Source organism: Gigantopelta aegis, chromosome 15, assembly GCF_016097555.1.
Source record: "Gigantopelta aegis isolate Gae_Host chromosome 15, Gae_host_genome, whole genome shotgun sequence".
NCBI classification, from domain to species: domain Eukaryota; kingdom Metazoa; phylum Mollusca; class Gastropoda; order Neomphalida; family Peltospiridae; genus Gigantopelta; species Gigantopelta aegis.
Window position 1 is genome coordinate 44751521 of NC_054713.1, and position 22327 is coordinate 44773847.

The following is a 22327-nucleotide window of genomic DNA, read 5'->3' on the forward strand; positions in this document are numbered from 1 at the left end:
CCACTGTTTTTTAATTCTTCAAATAAATATAATAATTATAATGATTTTGTAGATTTATATTGCGCAGATTATAAAATTTAATGACATAAAGACAGAATAAAAATGTTATATATTTCAATAAACAGCATTGATATAAGCCGTCTTAAAAAATTTGTAGGAGTGGTATTTTAAAAAGTTGGATTGTGAAACTTCTTGTCCTCAGTTTTGATTTTTATCAAAAATCAAGGAAATATTTGCACATGAATGACATAACAGTTCATGATGTGCACATCATTACAGGCGTGTGAAAAGTATGTTCTAGTGTCACATAAGGAAACCCTAATATGAGCATTTTAGCTAACTTGTCAATAAAATTATTGAATTAAAGTAGCATACTCCCCTTTTTTGTGGGTTCCTTCATCCGGCCCCCACATAATTGTTTATACATTAATTTAAACATATAGAATTATCACAAAATTTTACTTTAAATTACTATACTTAGATAATGAAAACAAAACAAAATTACTGATATTGACAAATGAAGTCTACTTTTAATTTTTAGTACAGGGTAAGACTTTCCTTTGGCACTGTCACATACAAAGAACATTTTAAATACTTATCATAAACATAGTTAGGGTTAGTGACAAAAAGTCCTTCCTAGTACAGTACATTTTCATTTGTGTTGAATTTCAATGCAGTGGGAAAATATAACTGTGACACTAATAGTAAAGAGTGACTTTAGTCCTGATCCATAGTGTCATAAAATCAACTGTGACACTAACAGTAAAGAGTGACTTTAGTCCTGATCCATAGTGTCATAAAATCAACTGTGACACTAACAGTAAAGAGTGACTTTAGTCCTGATCCATAGTGTCATAAAATATAACTGTGACACTAACAGTAAAGAGTGACTTTAGTCCTGATCCATAGTGTCATAAAATCAACTGTGTTACTGGCAGTCAATTCCAAATTACTGATATTCAATCTACATTATATCTTAGTCTGAACAGACATAGAAAGTGTGGTTCATTCTACATCCGAAAATAATAGTTACATTAATTACCCTGTATATAGCGGCTATTAAAAACTTGTAGCACCAAGTTTCAACCGTCTCTCAACAGAAATAGTGCAACAAATGGACATACAAACAGAAAATGTATAACCTACCATACTCACTAAATCCCGATTGAAGTACTTGCGTCATTATTAACAAAATAAATCTTCCAATGGCAACCTTCAAAAATGTCCCTGCCATTTCAATTTTGCTAAATAGAGGTAAGCAACTTGCCCTGCATGTGAAGAAAGTATTGACTTAACGTGAGCTCTGCACAACATTATGTCTTTATTAAGACTTTATATTTTATACAGATATTGTATGACACTGCTAGTGAATTAGATTTGGTTTAATTCCAATATCAAGTGTTTCTTTTCTTTCTTTCTCTCAGTATAGCTAAAAATTGTCAGATTTGACTAGAATTAGATTTGGCTTAATTCCAATATCAAGTCTTTCATCTCTCTCTCTCTCTCTCTCTCTCTCTCTCTCTCTCTCTCTCTCTCTCTCTCTCTCTCTCTCTCTCTCTCTCTCTCTCTCTCTCTCTCTCGGTATAGCAAAAAATTGTCAGATGACACATACACACATACAGTAAAGGTTTTTGTTTTCAGAATATACCTTGACTACAATGCCACCACTCCCTTGGAGCCGGAAGTTCTTGAAGAAATCACTCGGACTCTGCGAGATGCCTGGGGAAACCCATCCAGCTCTCATGCGGCAGGTTATATTCACTTCACTGGCATAGAAAGCGGGGTGGGTGGTGGGGGTGTGGGGGGGGGGGGGGGGGTGCAAGAGGGGCATGTACCCCCCACTTTTTTTGATCCAGTAGCAGCAGCGATGGTTTATATATATTTATATCATGTGCCCCCCCCCCCCCCCCACACATACACACACTTTTTGGCACCTTCCTACGTACACCTTTGATATTTATGATTGAATAGTTCTTTCATTTCTTAAACACCCATGTAAGAGATGACCTGTTATAGATAAATATCATCTCCAACATTGTCACGTGGCATGTGGTTGAGATGAAAAAAACCCACAACAAAAAGTGCTTCTACTGGCAGTAACTAGTGGGGATTTTCCTATTAGCTAAGTTGGTGAAGTGCTGGTTGGAACAGGAACTGAGAGTTCGTAGTTCAAATCCAGTCAGTAGAGGTTGATTTTTCTGTTAAAAAATGATGAATGACCTTAAGAAACCTGATCGAACTAGTACATCCTGTCCCAAAATATTATGGGGCTTTTTCAATAGAAATTTTTTAAAATTTGTTTTGTTTAATAATACCATGCATGCATATTACTTTTAATTTGTTAATCATTGGCTGTTGAATTTCAAACATTTGATAATTGATAGATATAGTCTTAGAAAACATTTGCCATATGTATTTTTCCATTAGTAATACTTTCTCACAAACAGACCGCATATATATTCTATAGCCTTTGACACAGCAGTCATGTGGGTATACTGGTTAGAATTGGGGAGAAAACAATTAGTAAGTCAAGGTGGTTCAATCCTATGACCTAAGTATTTCAGATGAGCACTCTACGGACTGAACTAAATCTGCTGTGTCGAGGAACAGAAAAACTAGGAGCGTTTCATGTGAGAATAAAAAAACCCCAACAAAAACCTTCATGATTTTGTTTTAAAATGCTCTCTGTATTTCCGAGGTCAAGATCTAGCTCAGTTTGTAGCGTAAACTCTATTAACGTGCCTCTATCCAATTAAGGTTCAGGCACGTCTCTCCCACACCCATCAGTTTGTAGTGTGCTTGGCTGCTCAAACACCCTTAGTGGATCTAGTCTCTGATTGGACGTTTTCCTGTCACAACGACATGTATATAAAAGGCCATGGTATGTGCTATTCTGTCTGCAAGAAAGTGCATATATAAAAGATCATTTTGTGCTAATGGAAACATACATGTATACCGGTTTCCTCTATGACTACATGATGTATATGTCAAAAAATAGCAAATGTTTGACATCCAATAGCTCTATAGTGTTAACCAAAGCAAAAAATTTCTGTGTTTTTCTATGTACCGTGTAAATGTGTTTAAGATGATGCTTATTTTAATAACATCTTCATAACTAGAGGTGGGTTGGTCAGTTCATTCATTCATTCATTCATTCATTCATTCATCAATTCATTCATCAATTCATTCATTCATTCATTCATTCATTCATCAATTCATTCATTCATTCATCAATTCATTCATCAATTCATTCATTCATTCATTCATTCATCCATTCATTCATCCATTCATTCATCCATTCATTCATTCATTCATTCATTCATCAATTCATTCATTCATTCATTCATTCATCCATTCATTCATCCATTCATTCATCCATCCATTCATTCATTCATTCATTCATTCATTCATTCATTCATTCATTCATTCATTCATTTATTTCAACTTATTGTCTTATTTTCGTGCTTATATCCAGTTACGGTTTAAGCACTGTCCTGGGCACATGTTTTATGGTAGAAAATAAAAGAGCTCTGATTTTTTGTTTCAGGGGTCAAAGCCAAGGAAGTGATTGCGATAGCTCGACAGAATGTGGCTGACATGATAGGAGCACAACCTTCAGGTAAACTTAAACTTATAAAAGAAAGGAATGTTTGGTCAATGACATGGTCACACTCCAGTGTTTTATTTGCTCTTTAAGTGTGAATATGTGTCCATGATTTTTGTTTTCCACAGACATTTTTTTTTCTATCTGAATCATTCCTAAATTCTAGATTTTAGTTGTTCTGAAAACTGCTTTTGTGCTGGGTTTTTCCTAACCTAACCAAGACTATTTGACTGGTATATGCTGTGTGGAGCAAAAAAATAAATAATAATAATTAAAGTTTCAATATTTGTACATGAACATTAACTAGTTGTTTTGTTTTTTTCCACAGATATTATTTTTACATCTGGAGGAACTGAGGTGAGTGGTTTAATGCTTTTAGAATTAATGCTAAAATATCAATCAAGAGATTGGAGAGACAAGGACTGGGATGTGGAATTAGACAATGGTTGGGGTGTGTAAATGTAGTATGCATGTAAGTTGATTGAAACCTTGCATATAGCAGTTAGATACATGTGTTATTAGTCTCCTGCCAGCCCCCCCCCCCCCCTCTCTCTCTCTCTCTCTCTCTCTCTCTCTCTCTCTCTCTCTCTCTCTCTCTCTCTCTCTCTGTCCTTGCCTCTGTCTGTCTCTCTCCCTCTCTCTCCTCTCTCTGTCTCTGTATGTCTGTCTCTCTCCCCCTCTCTCTCTCTGTCTGTCTCTCTCTCTCTCTCTCTCTCTCTGTCTCTCTCTCTCTCTCTTCTCTCTCTCTCTCTCTCTCTCTCTCTCTCTCTCTCTCTCTCTCTCTCTCTCTCTCTCTCTCTCTCTCTCTCTCTCTCTCTCTCTCTCACTCTCACACTCTTTATCATCCTTCAGACATAGAAGATCAACTGCACTACAACTGTCTTTAATGTTAAATCCTACACACCTGTAAAAATACCCATAATATGTTAAGGCTGTCTAACTTGGAAGGACACCAAATACTTTTGGTTTAAAATGTGCTGATATGTCATTACCTTCCATTATTTTCCCATATACACTCCTAAATAACCTGTCTATGTAATTTCACTATATTTACGTTGCAGACAAACAACTGGGTGTTTCACATAGCTACAAGATATTTTCACGAAACCTTTGTGAGTGATAAGAAATCTTGCCTGCCTCACATAGTGACCTCCAACCTTGAACACGACTCGGTAAAGGTTGTGTTGCAGCAGCTCGAAAAGCAAGGTCTTGCAGGTCAGAGGTCAATAGAACTGTTTTATCTACAGTAGTAGTCCTGGTTGTGGGAAGGAACATATAAAAGTATGGAAGTTATGATTTTAAAATTTTTTAAATTATAGATAAAATTGGTAAATTTATAGTCCGTCCCACAGGGAACGCCTTTTTTTCATACTACGAAATTTACTACAAGTTATTTATATCTTGTCCGATTGTTTTCAAAATTGCACCCAATTTAAAAAAAAAAAAAATTGGTATTTCCAAAACACTTTAAAATTTGTCTCACATCAAACCAAATTGAAATTATTTACAAAACACAATTTTGTAGGAGGATGTGACGGACTATAGATAACATAAATTTAGGAGTGTTCCTAAAAAGAAAGTAATTCTTTGTGAAGTTAATATTGGAGAACATTTTAGTTTCAGAATCTTTATTGGTGGCATTTCTAGTCAACTGAAAATTGTTTAGGGGGCCTAGCAATCTCAGAAATGTGTGTAGCGAATCACGAATGTTCCTTGAATACATGTAAGTAGATTTATACGGACCAATATTTATATTTGTGTTATTACTTTACTGTCATGTTCTAATTTTCTTTTCAGAAGTTTCATTTGTTCCTGCTTCCAAATTGAGTGGTCATGTTGAAGTGGAGGATGTCATCAGTGCTATTCGCCCAACAACCGTTCTCGTTAGTCTCATGACGGCCAACAACGAGACTGGTGTGATTCAGGTTATCACTTTAAATTGATTTCCTGGCTTTTGGGACACAAAATAAATGTAATATATATGAGAAAAGTCGGGTGTGTGTGTGTGTGTGTGTGTGTGTGTGTGTGTGTGTGTGTGTGTGTGTGTGTGTGTGTGTGTGTGTGTATGAGAAAAGTCTCGGGGGGGGGGGGGGTCTGTTTTGATTAACAACACCACTAGACCAAGACATTTTTTTTATTAATCATCAGCTATTGGATGTGAAACATTATATTTGGTAATTCTATCATAGTCTTATTAGCAATAAGAAATCTTTTATATGCACTATCCCATAGGGAGGATAGTACATACCATGACCTTTGATATATCCCTGCCTGATTTTAGTTATACTTTGCTTTAAAGTCCAAGTTAAATTTTTTTAAAAGTATCACCATTAAATTTTGTCCCCTTTTCTACAAAGACAACCTATATAGCTGACTTAAGTTTAAGAACTGAACTGAAATGAAAATGTATTTATCCTTTTAAATTTTATTTTCAGCCAATTTCGGAAATCTGTAGAGCTGTGAAAAAATTAAAACGCCTTTCAGGGGAGACAGCTAGGATTTTACTGCACACTGACGCGGCTCAGGCTATCGGCAAGGTGAAGGTTGATGCAGATGACCTTGGAGTTGATTATTTGACGATCGTCGGTCATAAGGTATATGTGATCAGAAAATGTAATGACTAGTGTTGCATTCTGTAAGAGTAATAGAGATTTTATTTCTTTAGTTGTATTGATGTTCAAGTTAGTTAAATATTTATGTTGATTTAAACAATGATATTAATTATAGTAGTTGATTATTTGACACTAATCAAGGCAGGATCAAGCTCGGTTGGTTGGGTGTTCTCATGAGGTGCTTGATGGCAGGATCGAATCTCCTTGGTGGACCGATCCTGTCATTGGGGTTTTCTTCTTCCCAACCAGTGCCCCAGGACTGGTATATCAAAGACCATGGTATGTGTTGACCTGCCTGTGTGGAAAGTGCATGGAAAAAAGAAGGAAGGAAGGAAATGTTTTTATTTAACGACGCACTCAACACATTTTATTTATGGTTATATGGCATCAGACATATGGTTAAGGACCATACAGATATTGAGAGAGGAAACCCGCTCTCGCGACTTCATGGGCTACTCTTTTCGATTAGCAGCAAGGCATCTTTTATATACACCATCCCACAGACAGGGTAGTACATACCACAGCCTTTGATATGCCAGTGGTGGTGCACTGGCTGGAATGAGAAATAGCCCAATCGAGCGTCAGAATTATATAATGTTTTAGATCCAATAGACGATGATTTATTAATCAGTGTGCTCTAGCAAAATATTGATTTTGATTTATTTGGACACAGAACTGTTGATCTGTCCATGCATCTGTTCATCTGTGTGTCCTGTTTTCTTCAGTTTTATGGTCCACGTACAGGAGCCCTGTATGTTCATGGCCAGAGAATGATGAGTCCTATTTTTCCGATGATATTTGGAGGTGGTCAGGAACTGAACTTGCGGTCAGGGTATGTGTCAAGAGTCAGCAGCAGCTGATATTATGTATGTTTTCATTTTCAATAAAGGCTATTTTAATTTTATAAAAATTATTGAAAATCTTCCATTAAAAAGGGGTGGGGGGGGGAATGACCATGAGTTAACCCCTTGAATAGTGATACAATTTGTGTGATTTCCAAAGCTGCAACTGTGTAGTGTACGTGTTTACATACTAGAAATTATCACTAAAGATGTTACCTATGAATAACAATGTCATCTTTTTTTCTCTCATAAAGTTTGTAACATTCAATGTACCGTAGGTATTTTGTAAAAAAAATTACTTGTTATTGGGAATACAAAACATATAGTAAAACAGATTTAAACCACATAGCCCCTAATTAATATTTTTATTATAGTGTAAATGTTTAATATAATTTTAAAATATACCATGTGGTCTCCAGAATTTCTTATTATCAATATAGTTAAAATAAAATTACATGTTTGATGTATGAAACTTTTCAGATGAGGTAACGTTGTAAATTGTTTTGTTGCCGTAAAAAATGCAATTCTGAAAGGTTGTCACAAATTTCACCTGCACGTTTTCATCTGTGTGGTAATGGTGGTGGTATACACGATATCATAGCCAGTATATAATATTGCTGTGTTTGTAATTTCAGAACGGAGAATACTGCAATGATAGCTGGGCTTGGAAAGGTACATGCATGTACATGTATAATACTGGGCTTGGAATTCTCCTCGGATCAGCTGTTTTCCTCTCATGGAACATTGTGTTTCCTCGCATTTTAATCATCCTTTCCTCCAAAAAGTTTCAGATGGCACAGATTTTAACCTAGGATTTTAAGAATTTTTGGGACCCCTTTAGATTTCCTCTTTTTTACAGTTCACCAATTCCCACACCTGATAATACCTATATCCAGACATGAAAGTTTTCGAGATTTATCGGTTGTTGTTTTTTACTGCCTGTCCATAATTTTAAATATCGTCTGTTCATAACTTTCAATGTGGTTTTAGCTGACTCTTTACATACATTCTTGATAGAGGCTGCCATTTTAGATCACTGTGCAACTCTACTCCTCAGGCCAATCCCAGTACTAATATTTAAATTTCTGGATTTTATTTTATCGTAACCTACTTTCAATTCTACTTATTATGCAGTTCTTTCTAGCAATGATGCATGTGGAGTTATAATCAACATTCTACATCTAGCAATGAAACATGAAGCTGTGGTATAGTCCGTCCCATCCTCCTACAAAAATGTTTTTTGTAAATAACTTTTGTTTGATTTGACGTAAGAAGAATAGTAAAAGTATTTTTGAATTTAGAAACAATAGGCTCAGAAATAAATAACTTGTAGTGAATTCATAGTATTGAAAATGGCATTTCCTGTAGGAAGGACTATAGATGGAATATCTTTTTCTGTATTTTGTCTTGGGATAATATTAAATATTTAAGTGACATCATTCAGTCAGAATGCAATAAAAGATATTAGCCAGTGTTGTAAATATGATTTGATTGGAAAAGATGCTTGAAACTAAAGATGTATCCAACTTGCTCTTGCTTGTTAAATATGTTTTCCGATGACTACCAATAAAGAAAACATTAACTGAAAATAAGTAACTGCATTGTTTCATTGCCCTGGATCTACGTCGAGCAATAAACCAAGTAACATTGATAAAACCTTCCTTTCATTTTGTTTTTCTCTCATTCTTATCCAGGCTGCTGAACTGGTTCACAAAAACCTGGACGAATACGAGAATCACTACAGAGAAGTCCGAGATTATTTAGAAGACCAGTTAAAGGTAAATAAGGCCTCAACGAGTCCAAAATATTGACTTTAGTACTTGAGGGTCAAATCCGAGTACTGAATGTAACAGATAAAAACCAACCTCCACTGAGAGGATTCGAACCATGGTATCTCAGTACGAGAGTCCCGTGCTCTACCAACTGAGCTAATAGTGAAATTCCCACTAGCTACAGCCAGTAGGAGCACTTCATACCAACACTACTACACCAACACTTACACTAGATGATAATGATACTAAGGAATAAAGTAACACAGCACTATGCATCTTAATTCCAGCGCTGAACATGGAAGCCGAATCATGGCAATGTATTGCATTCCACACAGTCCACTTTTGTTTTCCCTCCATGTCTTCTCATAGTCCTTAATAACATAACCAACGGCATATATTTATAGGATATTAAACTCGCTTCCATTTCTTACCATGTTTTTGTCACGAGTGAAATAATTTTCAGTTGTCACGAGCTTTAGCGAGGGACATAAACATGATATGAAATGGTAGCGAGTTTAATATCCTATTTATTTCCCATAATCGATCTTAATTTATATCACTCATCTCGTTTCGTTGACGTTCCTGTAAGGTTGTAGTGCGATAATTGATGATGTCATCATCTGATGTCAAAAGTGTTACGTCGCACTTTGGCATTCTACTGGGACGTATCACTTTGATATGTACCAAGATATTTGTAACCCTATGGGTAATAAATGGCAAAATGACATTAAAAAAAGTATTATTAAATGAGAGTGCTCTTCTTTGCATGAGTACAGGACTCTAGTCTTGCTAGACTCTGCCCGTGTCCAAGTACTTGAGCACTTGTGGAGACCCTATAGGTAAACATATTTTTTATCTCACTTTTACAAAGTAAATACTTATAAGTGAAATATACATTTTATTGTTTCAACAGCTGCAGCAGCAATGCGGTCATCATTTGTATTAAAAGTTCAGTGTTCAAGTTTACACTTAGGTCAGTAATCTCACAAACAATAAGTCCTAGGACAATAAAACTTGGTTCCATCTACATGGTGTATGGATGTTCATCTTTGTGCACCAAAATGTTTTATCGTAGGTGAGACGGTTAATTCCGTAGACATCTTGTGTTCACCTAGTAGATTGAGTTATATCGTAGGTGAGACGGTTAATTCCGTAGACATCTTGTGTTCACCGTGTAGATTGAGTTATATCGTAGGTGAGACGGTTAATTCCATAGACATCTTGTGTTCACCGTGTAGATTGAGTTATATCGTAGGTGAGACGGTTAATTTCGTAGACATCTTGTGTTCACCGTGTAGATTGAGTTATATCGTAGGTGAGACAGTTAATTCCGTAGACATCTTGTGTTCACCGTGTAGATTGAGTTATATAGTAGGTGAGACGGTTAATTCCGTAGACATCTTGTGTTCACCTAGTAGATTGAGTTATATCGTAGGTGAGACGGTTAATTTCGTAGACATCTTGTGTTCACCGTGTAGATTGAGTTATATCGTAGGTGAGACGTTTAATTTCGTAGACATCTTGTGTTCACCTAGTAGATTGAGTTATATCGTAGGTGAGACGTTTAATTTCGTAGACATCTTGTGTTCACCGTGTAGATTGAGTTATATCGTAGGTGAGACGTTTAATTCCGTAGACATCTTGGGTTCACCATGTAGATTGAGTTATATCGTAGGTGAGACGGTTAATTCCGTAGACATCTTGTGTTCACCGTGTAGATTGAGTTATATCGTAGGTGAGACGGTTAATTCCGTAGACATCTTGTGTTCACCGTGTAGATTGAGTTATATCGTAGGTGAGACGGTTAATTCCGTAGACATCTTGTGTTCACCGTGTAGATTGAGTTATATCGTAGGTGAGACGGTTAATTCCGTAGACATCTTGTGTTCACCGTGTAGATTGAGTTATATCGTAGGTGAGACGGTTAATTCCGTAGACATCTTGTGTTCACCTAGTTGATTGAGTTATATCGTAGGTGAGACGGTTAATTCCGTAGACATCTTGTGTTCACCGTGTAGATTGAGTTATATCATGACTTCCTTCTTTAGGTGGGCGGCACGTAGCCCAATGGTAAAGTGTTCGCTTGATGCACGGTCGGTCAAGGATCAATCCCCGTCGGTGAGACGTTTAATTTCGTAGACATCTTGTGTTCACCTTGTAGATTGAGTTATGTCGTAGGTGAGACGTTTAATTCCGTAGACATCTTGTGTTCACCTTGTAGATTGAGTTATATCGTAGGTGAGACGTTTAATTCCGTAGACATCTTGTGTTCACCGTGTAGATTGAGTTATATCGTAGGTGAGACGGTTAATTCCGTAGACATCTTGTGTTCACCGTGTAGATTGAGTTATATAGTAGGTGAGACGGTTAATTCCTGTTAATTCCGTAGACATCTTGTGTTCACCGTGTAGATTGAGTTATATCGTAGGTGAGACGGTTAATTCCGTAGACATCTTGTTTTCACCGTGTAGATTGAGTTATATCGTAGGTGAGACGGTTAATTCCGTAGACATCTTGTGTTCACCGTGTAGATTGAGTTATATCGTAGGTGAGACGGTTAATTTCGTAGACATCTTGTGTTCACCGTGTAGATTGAGTTATATCATGACTTCCTTCTTTAGGTGAGCGGCACGTAGCCCAATGGTAAAGTGTTCGCTTGATGCGCGGTCGGTCTAGGATCGATCCCTGTCGGTGGGTCCATTGCGCTATTTCTCGCTCCAGCCAGTGCACCACGACTGGTACATCAAAAGGCCATGGTATGTGCTATCCTGTCTATGCATATAAAAGTAACCCATGAAGTGGCGACAGCGGGTTTCCTCCTTCAATATCTGTGTGGTCCTTGACCATATATGTCTGATGCCATATAACCGTACATAAAATGTGTTGAGTGCCTTGTTAAATAAAACATTTCCTTCCTTTCTTGTTTATGTACGAGTAACTCAGTGTAGAGTGCTTACCTGGTGTGCCATGGGTCATAGAATTAATTCCCCCTTCTTTGAAAGTTAAAGATTGTTTTGTTTAACAACACCACTAGAGCATATTGTAATTTTCACATATCGGTAGTCTAAGAAAGGAAACCCACTACATTTTTCTATTAGTAGCAAAGGATCTTTTATATGTACCATCCCACAGACAGGACAGCACATACCACATCCTTTGATATACCAGTTGTGGTGTATTGGCTGGAAAAAGAAATAGCCCAATGGGGCTCGATCCTAGGCTGACTGAGCATCAGGAGAGAACTTTACCGTTTGTCTATGTTCCGCCCCAATTATTTTAGTAAAGGAAGGAAGGAAATGTTTTATTTCACGACGCCATTGCGTCGGACATATGGTTAAGGACCTCACAGATAATATTGAGAGAGGAAACCTGCTGTCGCCACTTCATGAGCTAATCTTTTTCGATTAGCAGCAAGGGATCTTTTATATGCACCATACCACAGACAGGATAGTACATACCACAACCTTTGTAACACCAGTTGTGGAGCACTGGCTGGAACGAGCAATAGCCCAATGGGTCCACCGACGAGGATTGATCCCAGACGGCCGCGCATCAGGCAAGCGCTTTACTGCTGGGCTACGTCCCTCCCCAATTGTTTTGGTACAGTGTTCACAAGACTTTGATCATTTAATAGACACAAAACCTAATTGGATTTTGAATTGCTGCTGTACTAGTATAAACTAGGTGGGGGGGGGGGGGGGGGGTGGAGAATTAATTTAATAAATTTTTCATCAATTGCCCCCAACCTCAAATCACAAAATTTATACACACACATTTTTCAGGTTACAGTTTGCAAAATTTATGCATCATGAAAATGCTCTAATAATAGTAATATGTATTCATCAAAAAATATGTTGCAGTGTAGGTTAATTTTCTTATTTACATATATTTTTCAGCTAGAATTCGGTGAGCAGGTTGTATTTAATGGAAAATTCTCCTGTAGTGAACGATTACCCAACACATGCAATCTGTCTTTTGTTGGAGCCGGCTTAAAAGGTTTGTTATAAGAAGGAAAAACAAACATTAGCTAATCTGCATGTATGTTGGGGTGGGATGAGGGGATAATTGTTTTTATCATATAATATCTAGCATTTCCAGTGCAATCAAAGTATGTGATTTTTTTCAGATCACATACTTTGAGAATTTGATAACTTTGCAAATTAGATGTAAATTAATGGAGGTCACGGCACTATATTTATTGACATTTAAGCAAACTTACTAAGGTGACATTCCATAATTGACGTATGTATTCATAGTCATCAAACAAAAACATTTCAATAGCAACTTTACACTGCAAGCTGTCCAGCGTTCAGAAAAAAAACCCAATATTAAGCACTAGTTTATTATTATGTAAGGATATCTAAAATGACGTCATTCACATTTGACGTTAATTCCATTCAAAATGAAACCGTGCCACATATTCTTATGTCATTTGAATATCGTGTAATTGCTGACTGGAATTAAAGTTTTGTATACTGTTTACAAAAACAGTTTGTATTAACCTTGAGATGATATGATAAAGAGATTATTACCCTCATGTGTTTCGGTAATACACTTTTTATTCCTAATATATGATATTGATGATGCCGATAAATACTCTGGTAATAACCTCTATTGATTCAGAACCTGCGAATTAAAGGGTTCTAACTGACTCCCTTTTTCCTTTTTTTTTAGATGAATGTATTTATGAAAGAAAAAACCCATCCATTTCTACTAGCAAATTAAATTATTAAGTTGTTTTTTATGGGCTTGTAGTTGAAGTCAACTTGAAGGTATCATGTTTACGTTTCAAAGCAAAAGTTAACAAACAGTTTTAGTTAGAAACTGCCATTATGCAACTTTCGTATCTCACCTTTATTATTAATTGGATTATGGTTACTTAGTCATAAATAAGGGCAGGACGTAGCCCAATGGTAAAGCACTCGCTTGATGCGTGGTCATCTTCGGATCGATCCCCGTCATTGGGCCCATTGGGCTATTTCTCGCTCCAGCCAGGGCATCACGACTGGTACATCAAAGGCCGTGGTATGTGCTATCCTGTCTATGGGATGGTGCATATAAAAGATCCCTTGCTGCTAATCGAAAAGAGTAGCCCATGAAGTGGTGACAGTGGGTTTCTCCTTCAATATCTGTGTGGTCCTTAACCATATGTCCGACGCCATATAACCGTAAATGAAATGTGTTGAGTGCGTCGTTAAATAAAACATTTCTTTCTTAGTCATAAATAAAAATAAAAATAACTTTTTTCCAGGTAAAGTTAAATGTAAAAGTTTAACCACACCATTAGAGCACATTGATCGATTAATCATTGGCTATTTGGATGTCAAAGTTGAAGCTAATATAATATAGGGTTTTGGTGTGTTTGTAGTGCTTCCTAGAATGCAATAATTATTTTTTTACCAATGCCATAACCAAAAGTTAAAGTTTGTTGTGTTTAACGACATGAAAAGAGCAGATTGATTTATTATTAATCATTGGCTATTGGATGTCAAACATTTGGTTATTTTGACATGTCTTAGAATGGAAACACACTAATTAGTAGCAAGGGATCTTTTATATGTACCATCCCACAGACAGGATAGCACATACCATGGCCTTTGATATACCAGTCGCAGTGCACTGGCTGGAACGAATAATAGCCCAATGGTTCCACCTATGGGGATCGGTTCTAGACTGACCACGCATCAGGTGAACACTTTACAACTGGGCTACGTCTCACTCCTATATATTATAACCATATCCAGAATGTGTCTAACACAGATGCTGATGTTTTACTTGTTGTTTTCCAGGTCACAGAGTTCTGTCGAAGAATGTGTCTAACACAGCTGCTGATGTTTTACTTGTTGTTGTTTTCCAGGTCACAGAGTTCTGTCGAAGAATGTGTCTAACACAGATGCTGATGTTTTACTTGTTGTTGTTTTCCAGGTCACAGAGTTCTGTCGAAGAATGTGTCTAACACAGATGCTGATGTTTTACTTGTTGTTGTTTTCCAGGTCACAGAGTTCTGTCGAAGAATGTGTCTAACACAGATGCTGATGTTTTACTTGTTGTTTTCCAGGTCACAGAGTTCTGTCGAAGAATTTGTCTAACACAGATGCTGATGTTTTACTTGTTGTTTTCCAGGTCACAGAGTTCTGTCGAAGAATGTGTCTAACACAGATGCTGATGTTTTACTTGTTGTTTTCCGGGTCACAGAGTTCTGTCGAAGAATGTGTCTAACACAGATGCTGATGTTTTACTTGTTGTTTTCCGGTCACAGAGTTCTGTCGAAGAATGTGTCTAACACAGCTGCTGATGTTTTACTTGTTGTTGTTTTCCAGGTCACAGAGTTTGTCGAAGAATGTGTCTAACACAGATGCTGATGTTTTACTTGTTGTTTTCCAGGTCACAGAGTTCTGTCGAAGAATTTGTCTAACACAGATGCTGATGTTTTACTTGTTGTTTTCCAGGTCACAGAGTTTGTCGAAGAATGTGTCTAACACAGATGCTGATGTTTTACTTGTTGTTTTCCAGGTCACAGAGTTCTGTCGAAGAATTTGTCTAACACAGATGCTGATGTTTTACTTGTTGTTTTCCAGGTCACAGAGTTCTGTCGAAGAATGTGTCTAACACAGCTGCTGATGTTTTACTTCTTGTTGTTTTCCAGGTCACAGAGTTCTGTCGAAGACTCAGTATATTCAAGCAAGTATTGGAGCAGCGTGTCACAGCCAGAACAGGTGTGTAGAGAACGAAAAGAAAGGAATGTTTGTTTGAATACACCTATACACTATAGCCCTTCGGTGTGTTAACATTTTGGGGGCGGGGTTTAGCTTATTTGGTTGAATGTTCGCTTGAGGTGCTTGCATAGCAGGATTGAACCACCTGGATGGATCCATTCAATTGATTGGGTTTTTACACAGCCCAACCAGTGCTGTATGACTGGCATATCAAAGGTCGTAGTATGTTTTTCCTGTCTATAGGAAAGTGCATATAAAAGATCCCTTGCTGCATGATTACTGCAGAATTACCAAATGTTTGACATCCAATAGCTGATGATTAATTAATCAATGTGCTCTAGTGGTGTTGTTAAACAAAACTTTCTCAGACAGGGCATCACATACCAGTGTTTTATATGCACTTTCTCAGACAGGACATCACATACCAGTGTTGTATACATGTGTACTTTCTCAGACAAAACATCACATACCAGTGCTGTATACATGTGTACTTTCCCAGACAGGACATCACATACCAGTGTTGTATACACATGTACTTTCTCCAGGCTTGTGAGCAGAATATTTAGCAGGGAGGTCAAAACTGTAGCCACCGAAGTTTATAGGAAGGTCTAGTCATGCTTCCAATGAAAATATATATACTTGCTTGAACAGTGGTGTGTGTGTGTGTGTGTGTGTTTCAACCTCCAAAACCCACCTCTGGCACATGTGGCAGCTTTCTCATAAACAGGACTTAACCCTAACCCTTAACTTAGGGGCGAGGCGTAGCCCAGTGGTAAAGCGCTTGCTTGATGCACGGTCGGTTTGGGATCGATCCCCGCCAGTGGGCCCATTGTCCTTCAGCCAGTGTACGACGACTGGTACATCAGAGGCTGTGGTATGTGCTATCCTGTCTATGGGATGGTGCATATAAAGGTCCCTTGCTGCTAATAGAAAAGAGTAGCCCATGAAGTGGTGACAGCGGGTTTCCTCCCTCAATATCTGTGTGGTCCTTAACCATATAACCATAAATAAAATGTGTTGAGTGCGTCGTTAAATAAAACATTTCCATCCTAACCCGTAACCCCACTCCTCCAGTTGGAAGAAGTAACCATTCCCAGTTTAAAACAATTCATAACTGGAAACCCTACTCCTCTTGACAACTTCCGATACATATGTGCTTTATGACATTTTTCTTCATTTCAGACCATCACCCATACTTCTGGCAATAGGAGTGCCACAAGAAATTGCAGAAAATGCCATAAGGCTTTCAGTTGGTCGAGAAACAACCCAGAAAGACGTTGATGTCGTGGTGAAGGATTTAAAACAGGCAGTAGAGACAATTTTACAAGATCAGTGGAAAAAAAAAAAAACCCAAACATTGATAAAAGTAAACAGTCTATCGAGAGTGATCGATACCCTGACCTATTACACCTCAAGACCAAAACACACTGAGTCTGGGTCTGACGAATCTGGCAGTGTGAAATTACAGAGCAAATTCTGTCATCTGCTGCCAGATGTGTAATTTAAAAGTTTATTTTTGTTTAACGACACCACTCGAGCACACTGATTAATGAATCATCGGCCATTGGATGTCAAACATGTTGTAATTCTGACATTTTTCTTAATGCAGCAAGGGATCTTTTATATGCACCATCCTACAGGCAGGATAGCACATACCAGTGCACTAGCTGGAATGAGAAATAGCCGATGGGGATCGATCCCAAACCAACTGTGCATCAAGCGAGTGCTTTACCATATTACATTTAGTGTACCATACTCTCTAGACCCAGACTCAGCTTGGATAGGGTTTTTGGCCTTCACCAAACACTCTAACACAGCTAACTGTGGCCTGAACCAATTCAGGATGCTGAAACTGGTATTGGTACTCTTACAACAGTTTCTTGTGGAAGAATTAACCCAGACATGCATTGTTACCAATGTTTAAAAAATAATTTAAAAGCTGCACTCGAGGTGAAATCTGAAAAACATTTGAAGGGCTGAAAGTTAAAAGATTGAATATTGTTTGCAATTTGTTTTCAGTTAATGTTATGAATATGTGTATATGTAATAAACACCATGAGCTTGTAAATTGTTTTTAAATGATATTTTTTTTTTTAAATCAGTCTTTTCAGCACAATAACAAGACCCCTGTGCCATTACCCTACCGAATCGCTCTCATTGGACAAAGTCCCTGCAAAATGAGATTAAAATAATGTTCATGTTAAATCAGGGCTTGCTCTCTCTCTCTCTCTCTCTATATATCTATATATATATAGACTACTCGTCAATTATACATTTTAAACACAATCTGCAAATTTAGTTTGAATTTGGCAAACTAATTTCATGAAATTATTGATATTTTGTTGAAAAATAATGGTGGATTTCTGCAAATTTGGAGGTTTTATATATATTTAGACATTAGTTTCCCGTTTGCCATTTTGGCCAAAACTAGCCCTATAAATTATTCATCCTCCCATACCACCATAAACAAAAAACACAGTTACATGTAAGTTAAAATATTTTATTAACTGCAGCATTTCGGTACTTTTCATAAATACATAATATACACAGAAAAACCACTGTGTGCAAGATTTTTGCATATATATGTACTGTCACATCCAATATATTGCAGATCGCTTTTTAACAAAAATCGGTTATTTGCATATTATTCTGCTTTTAGCATTAAACTAATACAAATTATATCGCATAATTGAATAGCTTTATAAAAACAAATATTGGTTAATTGCATACGAAAACTAAATGTATCTTGGTTTACATTTTACAGAATCGATGTTTAGAGGTAATATGTGATGACAACTTGCTAAAATAATAGAATTACCCTAGCACCTCCTAGCCCTCAGTTAATCTTGTCACGTATGAGATTTGATTGAATACTTGATTTTACTACATACATGTGCTACAGGTATTTATCATATCACTACTAAGGAATAGCATTGGGCACGCCCATTACATAAATCACATATTTTGAGACATAAGTATGCAAATTACATTATTACGCAAATTATATACCAAAACGTGGAACTATTTTCACCTGTCAAAATTGTTGCTGGCGATTGCAGAGACGTTATTCCAAAAATGTGGGCAAACACACAAAATCCCCTTCGATGTCCCGTTGAAGTTTTCAAGTTTTATTCTTCAAAACGACCGCGAAACTTTTGTGCTGACGACCCATTCTACATTGCTACACACGCACATACACACACACACTCGGTATGCCGAAAGCAGGAGAACAGTGGTTCCTCGGGCAATGCATTGGTAGAAATAAACTTGCTGGACTGATGAAAAACATGTGTTAGAGTGGTAATATTTGTACCACTAAACGACTGACGAACCACTCTGCACACAAATATCTGGTCCAAAAACTGAACGACAATCACGTTCCTGCTCATTAAAACATGCAGATAACAGGATACAAAAATATTCATTCAGTTAATGCATACAGCCATATAAATCACGACCAACACAAAGAACTGTCGCACATTCTGTCCGCGATATCTACATCTGGTGAATCCTCAAGTTTGGTTCCCGCGTGTTCGTCTTCGAAGGAAATCCGACAACACTTTTAAATTCGAAACAATCACAGATCATCAATATTTCCGGCGGTGTGAACACCATGTTTGGAGGCAATGTCAGTGGGGGCAACATCGTAATAAATCTGGCTCAGCCTAAAAGTCCTGTTGTCCCCATAAAACAACGAAGAATCATTTTGGTAGATTCCGACGGCGACTGAACTTGATGAAGCCCTTAAATAGGTCAGTGACGTAGATACGCCTATGTCTGACAATGACGTAGTATTCAGCAAAATGCCGCGAAAAGTTATTTTGAAAAATTTGGCTATTGTCAGTTATTTTATTATAATTTCATTGTTTATATATAAAACTGTTAAATTAGTATTAAATTGTTTAAATAGCTACAATCGTTCTGTCCGTTTTTAACCTAGTTTCAGAAAGCATAGATAACCTTCAAGGTGTATTGACAAACCGATTACCAGCTGAGTGATTGACATGTACATGTATTCATACGTCATAACAAATTGTTACATCAGAGCGTTGGGGTTTTGTTTATTAATCATTTAAGTGAAAAATAAACAAAAAAGGTACAGTGATATGATAAATAGAATTCGTCACTCGTATTTTTTAATATGGTAAATATCAACCTCGGCCTGTTAATCTGTATTTGTCTCGCCAAAGGCTCGACAAATACAGATTAACGAAGCCTCAGTTGATATTTCCCATATTAAAAAATACTCGTGACGAATCCTCTATATACTACACAACTACGTCTTTGTAAAAATGATGTTGCATCATTTGATAAAAAAATATTTCATATCATTGCAAATGTATTTGAGATAAAAAGAACACAAAATTTACATTCATGTTTATATGTTGATTAAATAACAAATAAAAAAGGTTCACATTTTCCAGCAGCCAATTTTACTTAAAGCTGCACACCCTAGTTCCATCCAGCGAAAATAAATTATAATTTGGTTAATCTACAAACCTGTAACACACTTAGATCACGTTTTTATCAAATGGAGTGAAAAAGCAGGTTTTATATCGATAAATACCATGGGAATCCCCATGTCCCAATTGCTTGAAATAATTTTGAAAGTTAGTATTCTGATGTCACCGGTAGAAGCACAACAATGCCTACGTCACGACAAATTTCACAGACTTGGGGTGCGTTCGTTTCACCTCTCCTGGACATGTACCAACTGTTCTGTCCTGGTTGTATCCCCTCTCCAGATATCGTAAGACTTAGCAAAATTATTGGTTTTAAGGGTTTGTAACGTTTTGTATTCAGACACTTACTTGTCTGAACTTTATTGTTACTGAAAATGTTCACGAACTGTGAAGAAAAATCTCACAAATGAACAACAACAAATCGGATGTTGATTGCGCGAACCGTGCACGAGAAAACAAACCGAACTAAAATGTTAACGGTCATGTGATATACCAACGTCTGTGACATTAAAAATAGATTGGACCTCGCTTGCTCAACGGTTTTTTCTCGACAGCACGTTTTGTGAAAAAATGCAAAAAATGCATTTCGTGGTTTTACAAACATCAGGATTACCAAAAAGCACTTCAGGTGAATGGAAATGTGTATTCTAAATAATAAAATGTAAGTAAAGTGCAATTTTATTTGTGAAAAATGGGGTTTAATAGCGAAAAACAATGCCGTAATGGTTAACAAATAAACGTAACTAGGGTGTGTCCCTTTAAACCATGTTAATATAAATTTTTAATATATGTATATGAATAATGATGTTACACAAATCATTCCGTAATAGTAACACGCTTTAAGTTTTAACATTGTAACAATGGATGAAATGAATGAAATGAATGAATGAATGTTTAACGACACCCCAGCAGAAAAATACACAAATGTACACATCGGCTATTGGGTGTCACAAATGGCAAGTATATGAAAACAATGGATGGAGATATATTGGATCCACTTCAATGTGTATTTTACGTATACATGTATAAAGTTTGTTTGTTTTAACGACACCACCAGAGCACATTAATTTTTTAATCATCGACTATTGGATGTCAAACATTTAGTAATTTTGACAGTTATAGAGAGGAAACCCGCTACATTTTTCAGTTAGTAGCAAGGGATCTTTTCTAGCACCATCCCAGACAGGACAGCACATACCACTACCGTTGATATACCAGCCGTGGTGCACTGATACATGTGAATAAGGCCCGTTTTCTATTAAACAGTTTGTTTTGTTTAACAATACCACTAGAGCACACTGATTTATTAATCATCGGCCATTGTATGTCAAACATAATATGGTCATTTTGACAGTCATAAAGGAAACCCGCTACAGTTTTCCATTAGTAGCAAGGGATATGCACCATCCCACAGACAGGATAGCACATACCACAGTCTTTGATATACCAGTCGTGGTGCACTGGGTGGAACGAGAAATATCCCAATGGGTCCACCGAATGGGGTTGATCCTAAGACTGACCACGCATCATGCGAGCGCTTTACCACTGGGCTACATCCTGCCTGCTTTCCATTAATGTGATGCCGCACGTTTTATCATGCCGGTTTCTGCGTGTGGAAATGTGCTTTTTCCATATCTGGGTTTTCTCAAGCAGATTACTATATAAAATTTGACGTTGCCAGTGTACTTTATGACAAAGGTAAATGTTTCACGTTATGACATCACCACCGTGAAAAATCACTCACCGATTTACTTTATTTCAGCGCGCTAAATACCTGTATGTAGAATGGCGAATATGGAAGAGGTCCTATGTAAATACACTTTATTGATAAACTTGCGAGCGAAATTGCGTTAATGGAAAGTGGGCGTTATGATGTTACACCAGGGCTTCTAGATTATGGTAGCCCCACTCCCATGGCTAGTGATATTCAGTGTTGGGCTAGTAAATAACTACTATCTATAACTAGCCCAACGGCTAGTGGGAAAAGACCCTTGTCAAATGCTGCATTTACATATTTTGTAAATATGAATCTCCTGCTTCCTCTTTCCACCCTCAATCCAAGGATTTTAAAGCTCTATCTTCCTCTTTATGTGACATATCTGATTATTACTATTAGTAAAATTGTATTTATTTAAAGTAGGGCTAGTGAATTTTTAATCATGGCTAGTATATTTTTAAAATCACTGATCCCATGGCTAGTGGATTTTTATCAAACTTACATACAACATTTTTCATTTCAACTTATTTCCGTACTTGTATCCAATTAAGGTTCAAGCACGCTGTTCTGGGCACATGCCTCAGCTATCTGGGCTGTCTGT

General features: G+C 37.0%; 1 protein-coding gene across 2 annotated transcripts; it reads left to right on the forward strand.

Moving 5' to 3' along the window:
- The first annotated feature begins 164 nt into the window (after positions 1-164).
- Positions 165-17614, forward strand: LOC121390121 (selenocysteine lyase-like). Of its 2 annotated transcripts, XM_041521855.1 has the most exons (13): positions 165-290; positions 1642-1751; positions 3548-3619; positions 3933-3961; positions 4666-4819; positions 5402-5529; positions 6040-6198; positions 6942-7048; positions 7694-7730; positions 8753-8836; positions 12727-12826; positions 15477-15546; positions 16729-17614. In XM_041521855.1, exons 1-13 carry the CDS (start codon positions 259-261, stop codon positions 17045-17047), a joined length of 1401 nt encoding a protein of 466 aa, XP_041377789.1. In that variant the 5' UTR covers positions 165-258; the 3' UTR covers positions 17048-17614. The 2 variants fall into 2 exon arrangements, with proteins under 2 accessions (XP_041377789.1, XP_041377790.1); XM_041521856.1 differs by lacking the exon at positions 165-290 and having other exon boundaries at positions 1642-1747.
- Positions 17615-22327: the final 4713 nt, after the last annotated feature.

Excerpts from the sequence above, each read along its gene's own strand:
- LOC121390121 (XM_041521855.1), top strand. The coding sequence starts at position 259 with ATGATGTGCACATCATTACAGGCGTGTGAAAA. Across the intron at positions 3,962-4,665 it reads TTACATCTGGAGGAACTGAG|ACAAACAACTGGGTGTTTCA; the intron begins GTGAGTGGTTTA and ends TTTACGTTGCAG. Across the intron at positions 12,827-15,476 it reads TGTTGGAGCCGGCTTAAAAG|GTCACAGAGTTCTGTCGAAG; the intron begins GTTTGTTATAAG and ends GTTGTTTTCCAG.